The 16,046-nt window shown below is 36.5% G+C and overlaps 2 protein-coding genes across 2 annotated transcripts; both read left to right on the forward strand.

Annotated features, from left to right (window-relative positions):
• Positions 1-5,420: 5,420 nt before the first annotated feature.
• On the forward strand, positions 5,421-9,180 carry LOC108167003 (protein NLRC3-like; the record flags this gene model as incomplete). The annotated part of the gene is made up of 3 exons (XM_017309319.1): positions 5,421-5,500; positions 7,217-7,353; positions 8,123-9,180. Coding segments are annotated over exons 1-3 (1,275 nt in total), but the record flags the coding sequence as incomplete, so codon positions are not given.
• On the forward strand, positions 9,137-15,424 carry LOC103477721 (protein NLRC3-like). Its single transcript, XM_017309745.1, has 5 exons — positions 9,137-9,914; positions 10,003-10,176; positions 11,493-11,666; positions 11,791-11,837; positions 14,128-15,424. The coding sequence occupies exons 1-5, from the start codon at positions 9,187-9,189 to the stop codon at positions 14,634-14,636; spliced, it is 1,632 nt and encodes a 543-aa protein (XP_017165234.1). The 5' UTR covers positions 9,137-9,186; the 3' UTR covers positions 14,637-15,424.
• Positions 15,425-16,046: the final 622 nt, after the last annotated feature.

Here is a 16,046-nt window from a genome sequence, read left to right on the forward strand (position 1 = left end):
TTTCCATATGGCAAACTCTGTCTTACAAAGCTTTTTTCATAAACAATACGCTTGTTTGCAAATTTGTTAAACATTTTGTATATTCTTTAAATCAGATATCTTTGTTCAAGTATTTCATTTTACAAATACTACTTTTCTTGACAGTCGTGGGCAGAGAATGAGGAACTCTTCTACGATGAGTGTTGTGTCGCTTAAGAGCGACAAATCAATGGATTTCCCTCTCAATTATAAAGATTTTTCACATTCAGAGTGAGTAAATCCTGGTCTAAAAATTTTTACAAGATATATCATACAATGAATTTTACATTTTGTCATGACTCTGATTATTTCTTATTGAGTTTTCTTAGCCTTTTACGTCTTTGATCTTCATTTCTTGTTATAATATCTTTGCTTCTTAATTTACTGACAGAAAACCTTACAGAAAGTAGAATTATAAGGACAGTGATTCAATAATAAACAGGGAGTGATGTTGACATATGTCCTTTCACTAAATCCAACAATTACTGGAAATTTACATGTCATGTAGTTGTGTTTGGTAATCTGCAGATTATGTTGCTTTTAGAAACGCGCATGGTTAGAAGAACATTAGGATGTTTTCTCTTCTTGCTGACTTATGTCTTGGTAGCATGAAAATTACATATCAGTTATGTATCCGTCAAAATAGTCATGATTCTAAATTATTACTTTTATTTCTTTTCTCTTTCTGCTTTCTAATCTACATAGAATTAATATTTTTGGATGTCTCTTCCTGCAGGATGTTACAATATAATTTTTGCTCTCTTTTGTCGATTATACATTTTTTTTCAAGTCCTTCATTTTTTAATGCTTTTTTTTTTAACAGTTTTGGGGAAAAAATGAGGAACTCTTCTACACACAATGCTGTGTCCCTAAGGAGTGAGAAATCAATGGATTTCCCTCTCAATTATAAAGATTCCTCATCTTCAGGGTGAGTAAACTCTGCTTTGAAACTCAGAATTTGATCAAATCTATTATACAGCCTAAGATAAAGTGTATGATTAGAATTGCATTAAGCTTGGGTATGAGTTTTTAAGTTAAAATCTCTGTCAATATTCTCAACATATTAATTGTTTTAAAATGTTCATTATAAGCAGAAGTTCAACATGTCATCTCTTCTTGTCGGTAGTTTATTGCATGATTCATGCTTTATTCATCTTGAGTCAGGCATCTTTGTTCAACTGCCTTTTCTTTTGCCAATGCTTCTTCTTTGAACAGTTTTGAGCAGAAAAAGAGAAACTCTCCTGGACCAAGCAGTTTGTCCCTAAAAAGCGAGAAATCAATGGATTTCCCCCTTAATTATAAAGATTCTTCAGATTCAAGGTAAATCAACTCTGCCTTAAAAACCACGGTATGAAAATATATTTTTCATATAGTTTTCAAAACGCTCACTATGTTCTAACAGTAGGATATGGGACAGCTGGTTTGAAAAACAGAAAACTTCTACAAATTTAGTCAGTTTTATTATTATTTTTTTTTATCAAACATTGTAGCCGCACAAGTCCAATGGAATGATGGCCACAAATCATTCTTGAACCTTAATATGTTTATTTATTAATCATAGGCACTCAGCAACACATTGAAAATTAATGTCTCTCTGACAATTGCAGACATTTTTGTGGAAGTGCTTCATTTGCTAATACCACTTTTTTAACAGATTTTGGCAGAAAATGAGAAACTCTTCTACACCGAGCATTGTGACCCTAAAGAGCGAGAAATCAATGGATTTTCCTCTCAATTATAGACATTCTTCATTTTCAGGGTGAGTAAACTCTGCTTTTAATCTCTGGATTTAATCAGACATGTCATGCAGTCTAAGATCAATGCATACATTAATTGCAATACATTTAATTTATGAGTTGGAGTTTCTACCAATGTTATTAATAATACATTTTGCAATAACATGTTTGCAGTTAGGAATCCATAAGCAGGATTTTAATAATTTAATAGAAATGTAAACAGTTAAAGGCATTTTTCCAATTCTTCCCTTTTTGTTGTACAATAGGGATTACAACAATGTTTGGTTTATCCAACAATTAATACCTATGATTCATATATATTTTTTGAAACAATATCAATAGAGTTTTCATTGAAAGAAGTTGGAGCACCACCTGATAATCAGGATAATTCTTAGCCAAACACATCCAGTCTTACAAATTTCCCACTGCTGGGATCTTGACACACCTTACAATGTGTTAGGTGTGTCAAAGGTGGTGGGAAATGACTGTATCCCATTCTGGAAAATTGACCTTCAGCAACCAAACAAGCAATGGCTTGCCACAAAATCCAGTTGAAATGATGTTCAGGAACGGGTCCAAGAAATAAAAAAATAATGAAAGGTTGTGGTCTGACTGGGAAAGTTGGTGCTGGTTGTGGGTCCAAAAAGTGCCAGTGGGTTTGTTTGCTGGATTGCAAACTGAAGCGAACATCGTTAGCAGTGGTGGAGAAAGTACTCAAAATATTTACTTAAGTAAAAGTACAAATACACAGACAAGTAAAACTACCACATTAACATTTGTACTTAAGTAAAAGTAAAAAAGTACTGGCTTTTAAAAATACTTAAGTATTAAAAGTACAAGTACTTGCTGAATGGATTACCTAATCGCTAATATCATTAAGTGAACCGATTGTATTTAATTTTAATACATCAGAAATGTGCCATTTTAATGAACAATGCCCCAGATAAAGCATGTTTTTATTGTGTTTACTATGTAACATAGTTTAGACTTAGATATGTGATTCTATGCATCATAATTTCAGGGATGGAAACATCTTGTCTCCTGTCCTAACATAACATGAACTTCACTTTTTTTGCCAYTAGTGGCTTTTATTTTTAAAGAAATCCAACAGAAAGGGGATGGAAAGAAGGTGGGCGGGAGAGGACAGGCAACCGAGGAGGCAGTAGCAGAGTTGTAGTCAAGACCACCTACCCAAGACCAAGTCAAGACCAGCAACCCGTGCTACGTGACACACAAAAAAATTTTACTTTTACCTATCAAAATTGCTTCTCAAATTGATCTGAAAGATCCACATTCCCATAAAAAAACTAGATATTAAATACTTAGAGCTGAAATGAATTTAATCAGTAAAGATCCGTCCAGAAGAATCAGATCGTTCCTGAATGTCATATCACTATATTGCACTTTGGTACCAGCGTTGTCCCATATATGTGACACCTCAGTCAACACCTCCACATAATAATTCTGCGCATGAGTGACAACTTTTTTCATGGCAGATGCAACATGTGTCTCTGTACAGCTAGCTAACACGGAGCTTACCTTTCTTTAAGCTTTCCTTCCAAGTGACGCTAAAAGTTGGACGAAGTCTCCACCGTCTGTGAAAGCGAAGCGCTGCTAATTTTACATGTCGCCATATCAATTTATGCAGCGCTATTATATTACTGACATTAGACAGACAGCTTCTCCCGCTCAGAGGAAACCACTGCGCATGTCTGGAGCTCCGCGTGCGAGTAAAGGTGGAGCCGATGGGTGACAACAGACACTAAGTCACGTTATTGCTCGGATTTTACGGCGCCACCTTAAATCCCTGAACTTCACATTTTAACGGAAAAAAGCACAATGTGACTTGGATGTAACGAGTAACGCGACACTTTTGTAGAAATGTAGTGAAGTAGAAAGTACAGATACTTACTGTAAAATGTAGTGGAGTAAAAGTAGAAAGTATCCATTATTAAATCTACTTAAATAAAGTACAGATACACGAAAATTTTACTTAAGTACAGTAACGAAGTACTTCGTTACTTCCCACCACTGATCGTTAGTAAACTACTGCAACATGGAGAGCAGAAGTAGTTTGAGTCTGACTTCTGAGGTAATTCCAGTTACTTGCACCAGTTCACAATTAGTTTCTCACAAAGCAAATTAAATACTTGTGAATAATGACTTTCCACAGATTTGACCAAGAAATACCAAATGAGACCAACGGTTTTCATACAGACCTTCACTCAATTTTTGAGGTTAGTACACTAAAAAAATCTATATATATTTTTAAAATATACATTTAAAAAAAATCTATATTTTTTTTAATGTGTGAAAATATTTTTCTCCATGAAAAGAATGTATTTATGTCAAGCTTGGGCTTAATTATGTATGTCAGTTAAGCTTTTTCCTTTTTTTTTTACATTTTACTACAGTATAGTACATAATAAGCCATTAGTCACAGAATCAAGAGCAAAAAATGAGACAAACATTTAAGTTATGTGGATGAAATAAACACCATGAGGACATTCATGGCTGGTACCAAAATCTAAAAATAATGTATTCAATTATGCATTTACACAAAGAAACCGTTTATAGATTGTTGTCTATTAATTTGGTTAAAAATGCCAAAAAACAGAAATGTTTTCTCCTAAATAATGGACACTTATGCAAGAAGATATTCCTAAACAGATTGTATCCGTGAGTCAAAAATCTAAACATAACTTGTTTGTTTACAGAGACTTGAAAGGGAAACTGTAATTTTTATCAGATCGAAGCTGAAGAAGTTCCATCGGCTGTTAACTTCTAATTACTCAAAACACGTTGGGAAACGTAATGTGACTAAAAACGTGCTGCAATGTGAGGAAGGAAGGAAGATCTTTGGTGGAGAAGATGAGTTCATGAACTTTCTTCTGGAATTTCTGAGGATGACGAAGCTTGAAGACCTCGCTGATACTCTGTCTACCAGTAGGAGATTATTGTTCCTTTGAGTGTTTAACAGATTGTTTTCACACATTGATAGAACATTTTGGAATGACTTTGTGTAGTTTATATTATTATTAGCTCTAATGTGAATTAGACCCAAATTAGAATCGCCACAAATTTGGCAATACTTTGGGTTTTACATGTAGCTCATAGCTGATGTTTTCCATCATAGATGCAACAATTTATCGTGTGGGAGGAGTTCATGCAAATGTGGTTATTTACCATTGGATGCTGTTATTACATCAACACTTTGCACTTTTGAAAAGCAGGAGGCAAACTGGCGCATAAAATATTTGAGGTCATTGTGGTGAACAGGAAGCATAGATGTGCTGACAGAAGACATTACTTGCCAAATATTTGCAACTTCTGAAAAAAATATAAATTTAAAATAATGAAAAATAGATGAGTAATGTCCTCCAACAATGAGAATTTTGAGCTGCAACATTAACCAATAATTACAGTTAATCATCACTTTATGGCAGCTGCTCTGCAGGAACATGTTTTTATTTAGCCAAGAAAAAGTGGTAAAATACTCAAAGATATTTTACCACACATTTTGAGTAGTTTAATATCTTCTTTTTCAATGAAAAGATACAAAACATATCATCCAAGATTACACAGGCTTATACAGGCTGTTGTAACATTATTGCAGTTATGGTTTAATCCCACATATTTTCTTTCTTTTGTAAAGATCATTCGACCATGAATCCATCTAAGGATAAAGACAAGTCAGAAGTGTTCAAACTGTCTGAAGATGATGACCAACAGTTCAAAGATGAAAGGTAAAACTGCTGAATTACAATATTTGGTACCGCACATTAACCTCACATGTTTTCAAAAATAATCTGTTTGTTACAATAATTTAAGTTTAGATGTTACATAAGATTCAACATATGTTTGAACTTTTACCATAACTGTCATTATTTCTTAAATTGTTCAGGTGTAAAACTAAAAACATTCATCTGCATCTTTTGTTTTCAGACAATAACATTAATTTTTAATAGTGTAACAATTTTCCTCTACCACAACCAATTATGTATATGTATATTCCCACAAACTGTAATACTTTGTCTTCTAATGTTTTGCTTTTTTAGAGAGCTTGGTGTCTAAATGCTCTATATCTGTTTTTAGAAAAGGCTTGAAGAAAGGCTTGCTTGCAGAATAATTTTTATTCTTACTTTTTTCCATTGCTATGATAAGCATCTCAAAAGCTACAATGACAACTAAACTATAAACACAAATCCTAGAGGAGTTAAGGCTTCAAAGGTGCAGCAGAGGACTAAGATGGATGATATGAGTGACAAACTATTTACTTTCTCTTTGCCTCCTTTCAGTCTAGATGGATGGGTGTGCATGGCTATGTCTTAATAAGTCTGCTGTTTTCTGGAAAACAAGAGAAGTTGATAGTTTTTGACAATTAAAAGTGAATTGAATCCTAAGTGATTCAATGACTAAAGTCTGCTTTATTTGAGTTTTGATGTGTGATTTTAATTAGACAAATTGATGTTTATCTGGAAATGACTATGGTTTGTTTAAATTTCTTTTTAGAAATAGATTAAAACCTCTTCACAGAACGTCCCAGAAGGCAAACATGGCAGCAACATTTGAGGTCAGTAACGTTATAAGTAAAAAAGTAACAGATGAGGTTGTTAGTTAAAAAGAAATTAGGATATTATTAAAAATTCCTCTTCTCAGTTTTCTTTGTGTATCACAAATTTGGTGACAGATAGCTGTTGTTTAGTGTTTTTTGTTACTGTAATCATCAATGCTTTATGTCACTTTAGAGGCAAAGATTTTTCTGATTTTATCCAAACTGGATATTTTTCAAGCATGAAGAGTCTGTGTGTAGAACTACCAGGTCCTCATTCCAAACCTTCATTTTTTGTGTGTTTGAGTTGTTGAGCGCTGAATAAACTGCTGTGCTTTTTATCATCGTGCTGCTACAGTGAACCGCTGGGCTAAAGACTTTAACCCGTCACAAGCATCTGAAATTTTGAGACTCCTTGAAGTCTACTAATCCTGTATTTAAACAACTGTCTATTTTAATAGTGTAAACATGAATATATATTAATGTTCATTAACAAATGCAGGCAGGTCCTCAGACAGGTCCTGTTTCAGTGATTTCTTGATTCTCGTGGTCTGTGGCTAATCTGGCATTTTGCATTTGCTCAGGTCTTAAAATGTGTTTGATGATATGAAATATTTTGAGACGGAAAAACAGATAGTCTTTTTCTGAATGCTTTGGATTACATATACATTTTTATTTTGTGGTTTGTGACCAGAAATTACAGTTAATGTGATAATTCAGATTGCTTTAATATGAAAAGATGTTTATATTCATAAAATTTGTCAGGACCAAAATGTGTTTTTCTTTTTCTCCTTCTAAAAATTCAAATTACAAACTTTTTGTTACAGAATCTTGAGGAAAACATTGTTACCTTTGTTGACAATGAGCTGAAGAATTTCCATAAGCTCTTATACTTAGATCACCTTCATAGCCAAGGTGAGGAGGAAGAAGTTGCTAACTGGGACGAGGAAGAGCAGATGAGGATTACCAAAGAAGCTTTTCTGAACATGATCTTGGAGTTTTTAAGGAGAATGAAGCAAGAAGAGTTGGCCTTTGCTCTACATAACAGTAAGATAACTTAAATATCGCACAATACTGAAGATTACAACATAGAAGGAAATTGTTCATGACATTTTTTTCCCCCTGGATGTTTAGATCACGTTGTGTTGTCCAAGACTCCAAAAAATTGGGGAATTGAAATAAATTCAGAGATAGAGTTCATAGATAATATTTTCCTTCTATAATCTTCCTATAATATATGTAGTATACATGGAATTAGAGAACAGCTTTAAGAAACTCTTCAATTAAATCAACTGGCAGTTTGCATTTTGGTTTTATTTTAGATATAAACACTATTAAAATGTATTTTTACCAAAACAGTGAGTATTTAGACCAACAGATATTTTTGTTATGAGTTTGAGGTCTGCAAACTCATAACCTTATGTGTTATGAGTGCATTAAATTAACTTCAGATTGAACTCTTTGGGATGCTTACCTTAGTGCACTGCTGCCAGTGTTACTGACAGTGTTGGTAACATTTTGTTCCATTAGAAAGTCTCTTAAGAGGTTTTGTGAATAATGTTTACCTTATTGAAGTGACATTCTGAGAAACTTCATAGAATTTTAGAAATTAAAGATGTTTCCTAAAATGTCTTTACGAGAAGTTATTCTCATTAAGTCTCATTATTCTTTGTGAATAAGAGTCCAGTAGAAATGCCAATGGCATCTATGTATCCATCAGGGAGAGAGGAAGACCTTCTCTTGCACTATAAATGAGGCAAAATGTATATACTCATGAACTGGTAATACTTCGTTTTCTCATTTTTTGCTTTTTTAGAGAGCCTGGTGTCTAAATGCCATTCTAAACTCAAATCCAACCTGAAGATGAGGTTCGCATATGTGCTTGAAGGAATTGCCAAAGAAGGTCATCCAACCCTTCTCAATAAGATCTACACTGAGCTCTACATAACTGAAGGACATGAAGAGGCCATCTGTGATCATGAAGTGAAACAGATTGAAAAAGCTCTCAGAAAAACAATGGACCCACTAACTATCAAATGTGAAGATATTTTTAAACCCATCTCTGGAAGAGATAAACCAATCAGAACAGTGATGACAGAGGGAGTAGCTGGCATTGGAAAAACAGTCTTGACACAGAAGTTTGCTCTGGACTGGGCTGAAGGAAAAAATAACCAGGACATCCAGTTCACATTTCCATTTTGCTTTAGAGGACTGAACATGGTGAAGGAGAAAATGTTCAGTTTGGTTGAACTTATTCATCTCTTCTTCCCTGAAATCAAAGAAGCAGGAATCTACAGTTTTGATCACTTCAGAGTTTTGTTCATCTTTGATGGTCTGGATGAGTGTCGATTTGCTCTGGATCTGAAAACCAAAGAGGTCCTGACCGATGTTAGACAGTCCGCATCATTAGAGGTACTGCTGGCAAACCTTATCAAGGGGAGGCTGCTTCCTTCAGCTCAAGTCTGGATCACAACTCGACCTGCAGCGGCCCATCAGATCCCTCCTCAGTTTGTTGACCTGGTAACGGAAATCCAAGGATTCAATGACCCTCAGAAGGAGGAGTACTTCAGAAAGAGATTCACAGAGGAAGAGGAAAGCAGAAGGATCATTTCTCACATCAAATCATCAAGAAGYSTCTWCATMATGTGTCAYATYCCTGTTTTCTGCTGGRTCATTGCTACTGTTCTAGAAGACGCCATTAAAGCCAGAGAAGAAGCAGACCTACCCAAATCCCTGACAGAGATGTATATCCTCTACCTGGTGGTTTTGTCCAAGGTGAAAAATRTCAAGTATGATGAAAAGGCTGAAAAAAATGCCTTCTGGACTCCAGAGACMAGGRARATKATTAMATCCTTGGGAAAACTGGCCTTTGAGCAGTTAATGAAAGGCAACCTGGTTTTCTATGAATCTGACCTGACTGAGTGCGGCATTGATGTCAGAGCAGCCTCAGTGTATTCAGGGGTGTTCACAGAGATCTTTCAGGAGGAGAAAGGGTTTTTCCATCAGAACATGTTCTGCTTTGTCCACTTGAGCATTCAGGAGTTTTTGGCTGCTCTTCATGTCCATCTGACATTCACCAACACTGGAGTCAATCTGCTGGCAGAAGAGGAATCAGTCTCACCTGGGTCAAAGATGTCTGATGAACAAATCGAGCACTTCTACAAGAAAGCTGTAGAGAAATCTATTGCTGCTCCAGGTGGCAAACTGGATCTGTTTCTGAGGTTCCTTCTTGGTCTTTCTCTGAAAACCAGTCAGAGGCTCCTCCAAGGCTTTGTGACAAAAAGAAAAACATCAAGCAGTTCCTTTAAAAACATAGTTGAATACATCAAGAAGAAGATTGAAGAGATTCTGTGTCCCTTTGATAAATCCAATTTATTTCACTGTCTAAATGAACTGAAGGAACTTTCTTTAATGACAGAGATTGAACAATTTTTGAAATCAGGAAAACTGGAGACAGAAAATTTCTCTAAAGCTCAGTGGGCAGCACTGATCCACACTCTGCTGTCTTCAGAGGATTATGAGAAAAACTTTGATGTGAGAAAGTATTTTATTTCAAAGCAGGCTGAAGAGAGTTTTGCACCACTCTTAATAAACTCAACTAAATCTGTGTAAGTCAAAAAGCAACCACACATTGCTTGTACTGAAATAAATTAGATGAACATTTTGTTGAGTTATTAACTTCTTGTTTGTATTTAGACTCAGTTGCTGTTGTCTGGATGAGGCAAGCTATCCACTTTTGAGATGGATTATCACCATACCACGCTGTTTATTGAAAGATTTGGACCTAAGTAACAACGACATGAAAGATTCGGGACTGAAGCTGCTGTGTGAAGGCATTTCCAAACCAGTCTGTAAACTTGAAACTTTAAGGTAAGTTCTTATCTGTTTGTTCAATAAATGCCTTTTAAATGTTTTTTAACAGGGTCGTTTTTGGTCTCTATAGAGCTCTGTCCACCTCCACAATGTTACCACATTCACATGCAGCTTTTCAACAGACAACTTCAGATTCATTAAATGATTTTCCATCAATGTTTTGCACATTTTATAGTGTTGCATTAGAAATGGTAAATGGAGATGACAACATTTGAAATCACATCCAATTTCACAACAAATGCTTTTAATGATACTTGAGATAGTTTTTGGCTTTCTCACTAAGTAGTTAATTCACTAAAGATTATATGATATACATTTGTTGAATAAATTCTGACGTAACAAACTTTCCTCTCCACTGATGGGTCTGTATGTTACTAGAAGCACGAATCTCAGGTCTGAGGTGATCAGTGAGTCTCACCATCTCAGGATCGACGTTAACATAATATTGTCCGTCTTTGATTTGTTTTCTTAAATGTAATCCATCATTTTGAAAGATTAGGATTCATTCACCTGACCACTTTGTGCAGGCGCTCAGACATTTTTAACTTTACCCACAAGATTTCCGAGTTCAAACCTCCAGGACAAAGGGGATGACTCTCTCTATTTTTCTGAGATGTGCGATGCATGCTATTGCAACTGCTACATATTTTTTACAGCTTGCTTAACATCAACATCTGATGATGTTTGCACTTTTCGCTTTCTTTTTTTGAGACATTTCATTGCTAGTGATTTCTCCAACGGTTCTCAAACATATTGAGGAAAAGGAACCAACAACTCTCTGATGGTCAGACTGTACTCTACACACATTGTTTATGTAAAATATATAAATGAGGAATGGAAGAATGCATTTAGAAGACAATGATAACTGAATCACAAAACCTGAATGTGCGACAAGTAATACTATCCATCCATTTTCTTTACACCCTTGTCCCTTAGCGGGGTCGGGAGGGTTGCTGGCGCCGATGTCCATTTAACGTTCAGGGCGAGAGGCGGGGTCACCCTGGACAGGTCGCTAGTCTGTCACAGGGCAACACAGAGACACACAGGACAAACAACCATGCACACACGCACTCACACATAGGGACAATTTGGAGATGCCAATTAACCTGACAGTCATGTTTTTGGTCTGTGAGAGGAAACTGGAGTACCTGGAGAAAACCCACCATGCACAGGGAGAACATGCAAACTCCATGCAGAAAGACTGGGGCCGGGAATCGAACCCAGTACCTTCTTGCTGCAAGGCAACAGCTCTACCAACTGCACCACTGTGCAGCCAGTAATACCATTAATTGTAAATATTTGTGTTTTTATAGGTTGTCAGGTTGTTTAATCACAAAGGAAGGTTGTGCAGCTCTGAAATCAGCTCTGGCTTCTAACCCCTCTCACCTCAAAGAGTTGGACCTGAGTTACAATTACCCAGAAGAACATGGAGTGGCTCTCCTCTCTGCTGGAGTGGAAGACCCAGACTGGACCTTAACAACTCTCAGGTACTGATAAGGATGTAAATGTCAGAATGTGAAAATAAATTCATTTTCCTTGTCAGTGCCAATCTAAACCAAACAGTGTAATCACAACTCCTCGATCACTGCTAACCTTGTTATATTGTTCCAGGGTGGAGCCGAGTGGATTACAGTTTTTAATACCAGGTCTAAGGAAGTGTAAGTATGATCATTTTTAAGACATAATGGCAGCTCATAAAAAATAATACTGACATTAAATCTGATATTCCAGTAAAAGCCAGCTTGTATGTTAGCCTATGTAGTGTCATGGAAAAAGAAAAAACTTAATTGTCTGGATGCGAAGAAGTAGTATATTTATTAAACCGTTAAAATACAGAGTCAAATGAGTTCATCAAGTCTGCTGTAGCAGAGAATTGATTCTTTCTGTCTTTTTACGTTGTTTCAGTCAGTAGATCTTGTGACAGCAGGTTGTCACTGCTTGTAATTGTTTCCCAACAAAGGGAGAGAGAGGTTTGATTGAACTATAGTGGGACTGAATTGGTCCCTCAATTGATGGGTTGTCAGTTTGATTCCCTCCGTCTTTGTCATTGTGTCTTTGGGCAACACACTTCACCCTCCCTGTGTGCTGGTTGTGGTCAGCAGGTCCAGCAGCACTGGTGCATGGAAATCTCTCCACTATCAGTGTGTGTGTAAGGGCCCAGCTTAACGTCAGCTGGTAACCACGGGTTCTCAGACAACAAGGAGGGAGACAGTAACACGGCACCAAGGGAGGACAATTCAATTAGTTAGCTTTTTCTTTTATTCCCCAACGGAATAAAATGCTCCGTTTTCTTTTTGATGAAAAAGTACAATAAAAGTATTAAAATGTTCCAATCAGAGCAAACTAAAATTGTCCAAGAGGTTCAACATCCACAAAGTCCGGCAAATCCTGCGCTCCGTCCAGTCTGTAGTTGCAACCCCAGCGCCACCGCCTCCTGTAGTCGCTCCAGCCCAATCTAGTTGCTCCACATGAATCCGCCCCGCTGGCGTCCTGTTGGGACAAAAAGCACCTGGCCAGGAGAGCGATCGCTAAACAGCGGAAGGCTTATCTGTCCCAGCAAGGATCCCTGCAGATAATCAGTGGAAACGTTACTTACCGACCAGGGCAGAGTTCCCCCTCTGCCCACTGTCGGCTCTACACGTCGTTCCCACTGACTGTATCGCTGCTGTCAACTCGTTCGGGGTCGCAGTCCTCCGTCACGACCCTTCTTAGGTTCTTCTTGCTTTTTCCTCTCTCCTCTCAACGCGAAGTCCTCTGCCTTTTAAAACACACTGCGCCTTGCAGGTTCCAGGTACGCGGCCTATGGGCACGCCCACCCCGCGCAGGTGACTGGCATCAGCCATTAGTTCTCGGAGTCCACAGTGAATAAAAAAACAAAACATGCAGCGAAAACACTCAATAAAATCCACACTTAAAAAGTAAAAACAAATTTCTACTGTGTGACATGTGCACCATGGCTACAATCCAGCAGCTTATCACCATCATTGTGTTAAAGTGTGGATGAATGGCTGAATGTAAACACTTTGGGATCATCTGGACTTATTAAAGTGTTGTACAAGTACAAACCATTTACCACAGGAGTGAATTTTTATTGTTATGCATCATGAATTTTGTGGAGCTCAGCAGGAATACTTTTGCTATTTTCCTTTTTGTAAGAAACGGTGGCTTTGTTGTTAATGAAGACAGCTTTAATCCTGATAAGTTCTTAATTTTGAAAGTAACACAAAGATAGGATCCAGCAGTAAGGCACAAACATATTTTTTAGTTTTTATTGTATCTCATAAGATTTAGTGTATTTTTCAGAAGCCACACTGAATGCAAATGGTTGTGTAGTCACACTGAGGGAGGTATATGGGAAAAAACCAGTCCAAAGATCTCAAGTTAGGGTAAAGCAAAGATTAAGTGTGTTTGAGGAAAATCTCTAATTCTGTTTAACAGACAGGTTCATGCTGATGTCCATCAAAGTTCATTGTTATTCACCAATGACTCACTGGTTATTGAATAGAGTTCTTGAATGATACCTTCAGTAAGCCTTTATGTAGCTCTCATTTTGAGTGAAAAGCAACAATTATATTTGACTTTTTATCTATTTTTGTTATTTTTTCTTTACTTTTTAAAATGCTAAGCCTAATGTAATTACTTATCAGACGGTAGGGCTCAGACACAAAGAGCACAGATTTGAAATTGGCATTAATAATGACTGGAGGCACATTTCAAATTCAGTGGGGGAGACTTCATGTATGCTTCAGGCTGGCTCTACTCAGAACATGTGACAGTGGACATAGGTTAGTTATCCATAGAACCCATTTTTAATACATCTCATTAAAATAAATGAATAATTACAACATTACCAATGTTTAGTAAAATCTGTTTTAAACAGAAGTTATCATCAATGCACACAATCCAGATAATTGTTCACGAACTGAAATCCTGCTGTCTCTCCATCAGATGCCGTTGAACTCATCCTGGACTCCACCACCACACACAGAAACCTCACTCTATCTGAATTTAACAGAATAATGATGGTGGGACAAGGAGAGAAGCTCTTTGATGCTGAGGAGGAGCTGCTGGGCAGACATGATCTCTCTGGTCGCTGTTACTGGGAGGCTGAGTGGAGAGGAAAAGCTTTCATTGGAGTGACGTACAAAACAATCAGAAGGAGAGGGGAAAGGAATGGCTGTGGTTTTGGAGTCAATGATCAGTCATGGGCTTTGTTGTGCTCTAAGGAAGGATTCTCTGTTCTGCACAACAACAAAATAACTAAAATCTATGCAGACCCTTCAAACAAAGTTGGGGTGTATGTGGACAGGCCTGGTGGCACGGTGTCTTTCTTTGGGGTTTTCCCTGATAAAATGACCTTCCTCCACAGCTTCAACACCAAATTCACTGAACTTGTGTATCCTGCTTTGAGAATAGAATCTGATCCTGTTAAAATTAGAATGGCCACTGTGCTGTAACTGCTAGAACGGCCAGAAGCTGTTGACCACCACTTTCACCCCTTAAATAAATCACAACAAAAATCATATGTATATCGTTAATCTATACTTTTAAACCCAAAAGTCTTTCGTTTTTCTAATGTAAATATAATGTTATGTAATATGATGTTATGTCATGTTGTTGTGTTGTAACAAGGTTAATATGTTTCTGCTGAATAGCAATACAATAAAAAGCAAGAAAGAAAAATGACTAGGTTAGTCTTGTAAGTTTTTGAGCTGTTTATTATTTAAACATTATTTTGTATCTTTATGTCACTGTCAAAATTAAGAGGGAATGTATAATAAAAGTTAATGGTGAGGCTACAATGCTGATATATTTTATATACTTTAAGTATTACAGCAGTACTGTTCCATTACGTAATAAATATGCTGAAACATCTATTCTCAACAGTTTAATATGGCCATTAATCACTTGTTGATAATGACTTAGTCACTTCACATGTGATTTGTAAGATGATATTGTGTGTGAGGATATGATTGTATGGATGTATAGACATATGTAAACGCAGATAAAATGGAAACTTAATTAACCTGTGTTTATTTTTATTTGATTTAATAATGAGAGTCCATCTGAAAATATTGTATGCGTTTTTGGGTAGAAGTTAATACGTTTTGTTGAGACGCTTTACCAAGGTCGAGAAAGAGTCACATGGTGTTAGACAAAGGGCCCATAGTAAAGAGTTACATGTTTGATTCTGTTAGACACCAAGGTCCATTTCTCACGAAAAAGAAACGTTTTCCCAGGCCACAGAGACATGGTGTGATTTCAGGGAGTGTCTTCAGTCCATATAATCAGCTACCCTCTTCTTTCTCCTGAGACGCTGCACAGACTTTTTTAGAAACTCTTCTTGAATGTAATGGTAAAAGCATCTCCTTTCAGCGCTGAAAGTGAATAAAATAAGTAAAGTCTGAATGCTTTTCTTGGCTGATTTTATGCTCCATGTGTCAATACAAATTATGATTCGTCGATCGGGATTTCCATTCCCAACAGTTTCTTACTTCTTCCTACTCTTTTTCAAATATGTTAAATTTATTGTAGTACAAAAATATGTGTCTTGTGCATTCCTTGTAAATGTGTGATTTTATACTTCTATCATGTTCAAAATAAATAAAATAAATATTTTCCTATAGCGTTGCTCAATCAAAAATAATTTATGAAAAGTAACATTAAAATAATTTTGGTGTGCTGTTTGAGACGTTGAAGTTTCACCAACAGCTCTATAAAATCAATACCACAGCAGACCCAAACTCTTTAGACAGAAAAAAAACCATTACAATAACAAAGCTTGTGCAACAAACTTAAGGTCAGTGCCTTCGTCACAAAACAAAATCAATTTCATGGGATCTTAGATCTTCTGAGCAAATCTGATG

Source organism: Poecilia reticulata, linkage group LG16 (genome assembly GCF_000633615.1).
Source record: "Poecilia reticulata strain Guanapo linkage group LG16, Guppy_female_1.0+MT, whole genome shotgun sequence".
NCBI lineage: Eukaryota > Metazoa > Chordata > Actinopteri > Cyprinodontiformes > Poeciliidae > Poecilia > Poecilia reticulata.

What these genes read in the sequence shown, in the direction of transcription:
- LOC103477721 (XM_017309745.1), top strand. Translation starts at nt 9,187, where the DNA reads ATGAAAGGCAACCTGGTTTTCTATGAATCTGACCTGACTGAGTGCGGC. An exon ending in ATAAACTCAACTAAATCTGT is followed by an intron (nt 9,915 to 10,002) that starts GTAAGTCAAAAA and finishes GTTTGTATTTAG; the next exon opens with ACTCAGTTGCTGTTGTCTGG. An exon ending in TGGACCTTAACAACTCTCAG is followed by an intron (nt 11,667 to 11,790) that starts GTACTGATAAGG and finishes ATATTGTTCCAG; the next exon opens with GGTGGAGCCGAGTGGATTAC.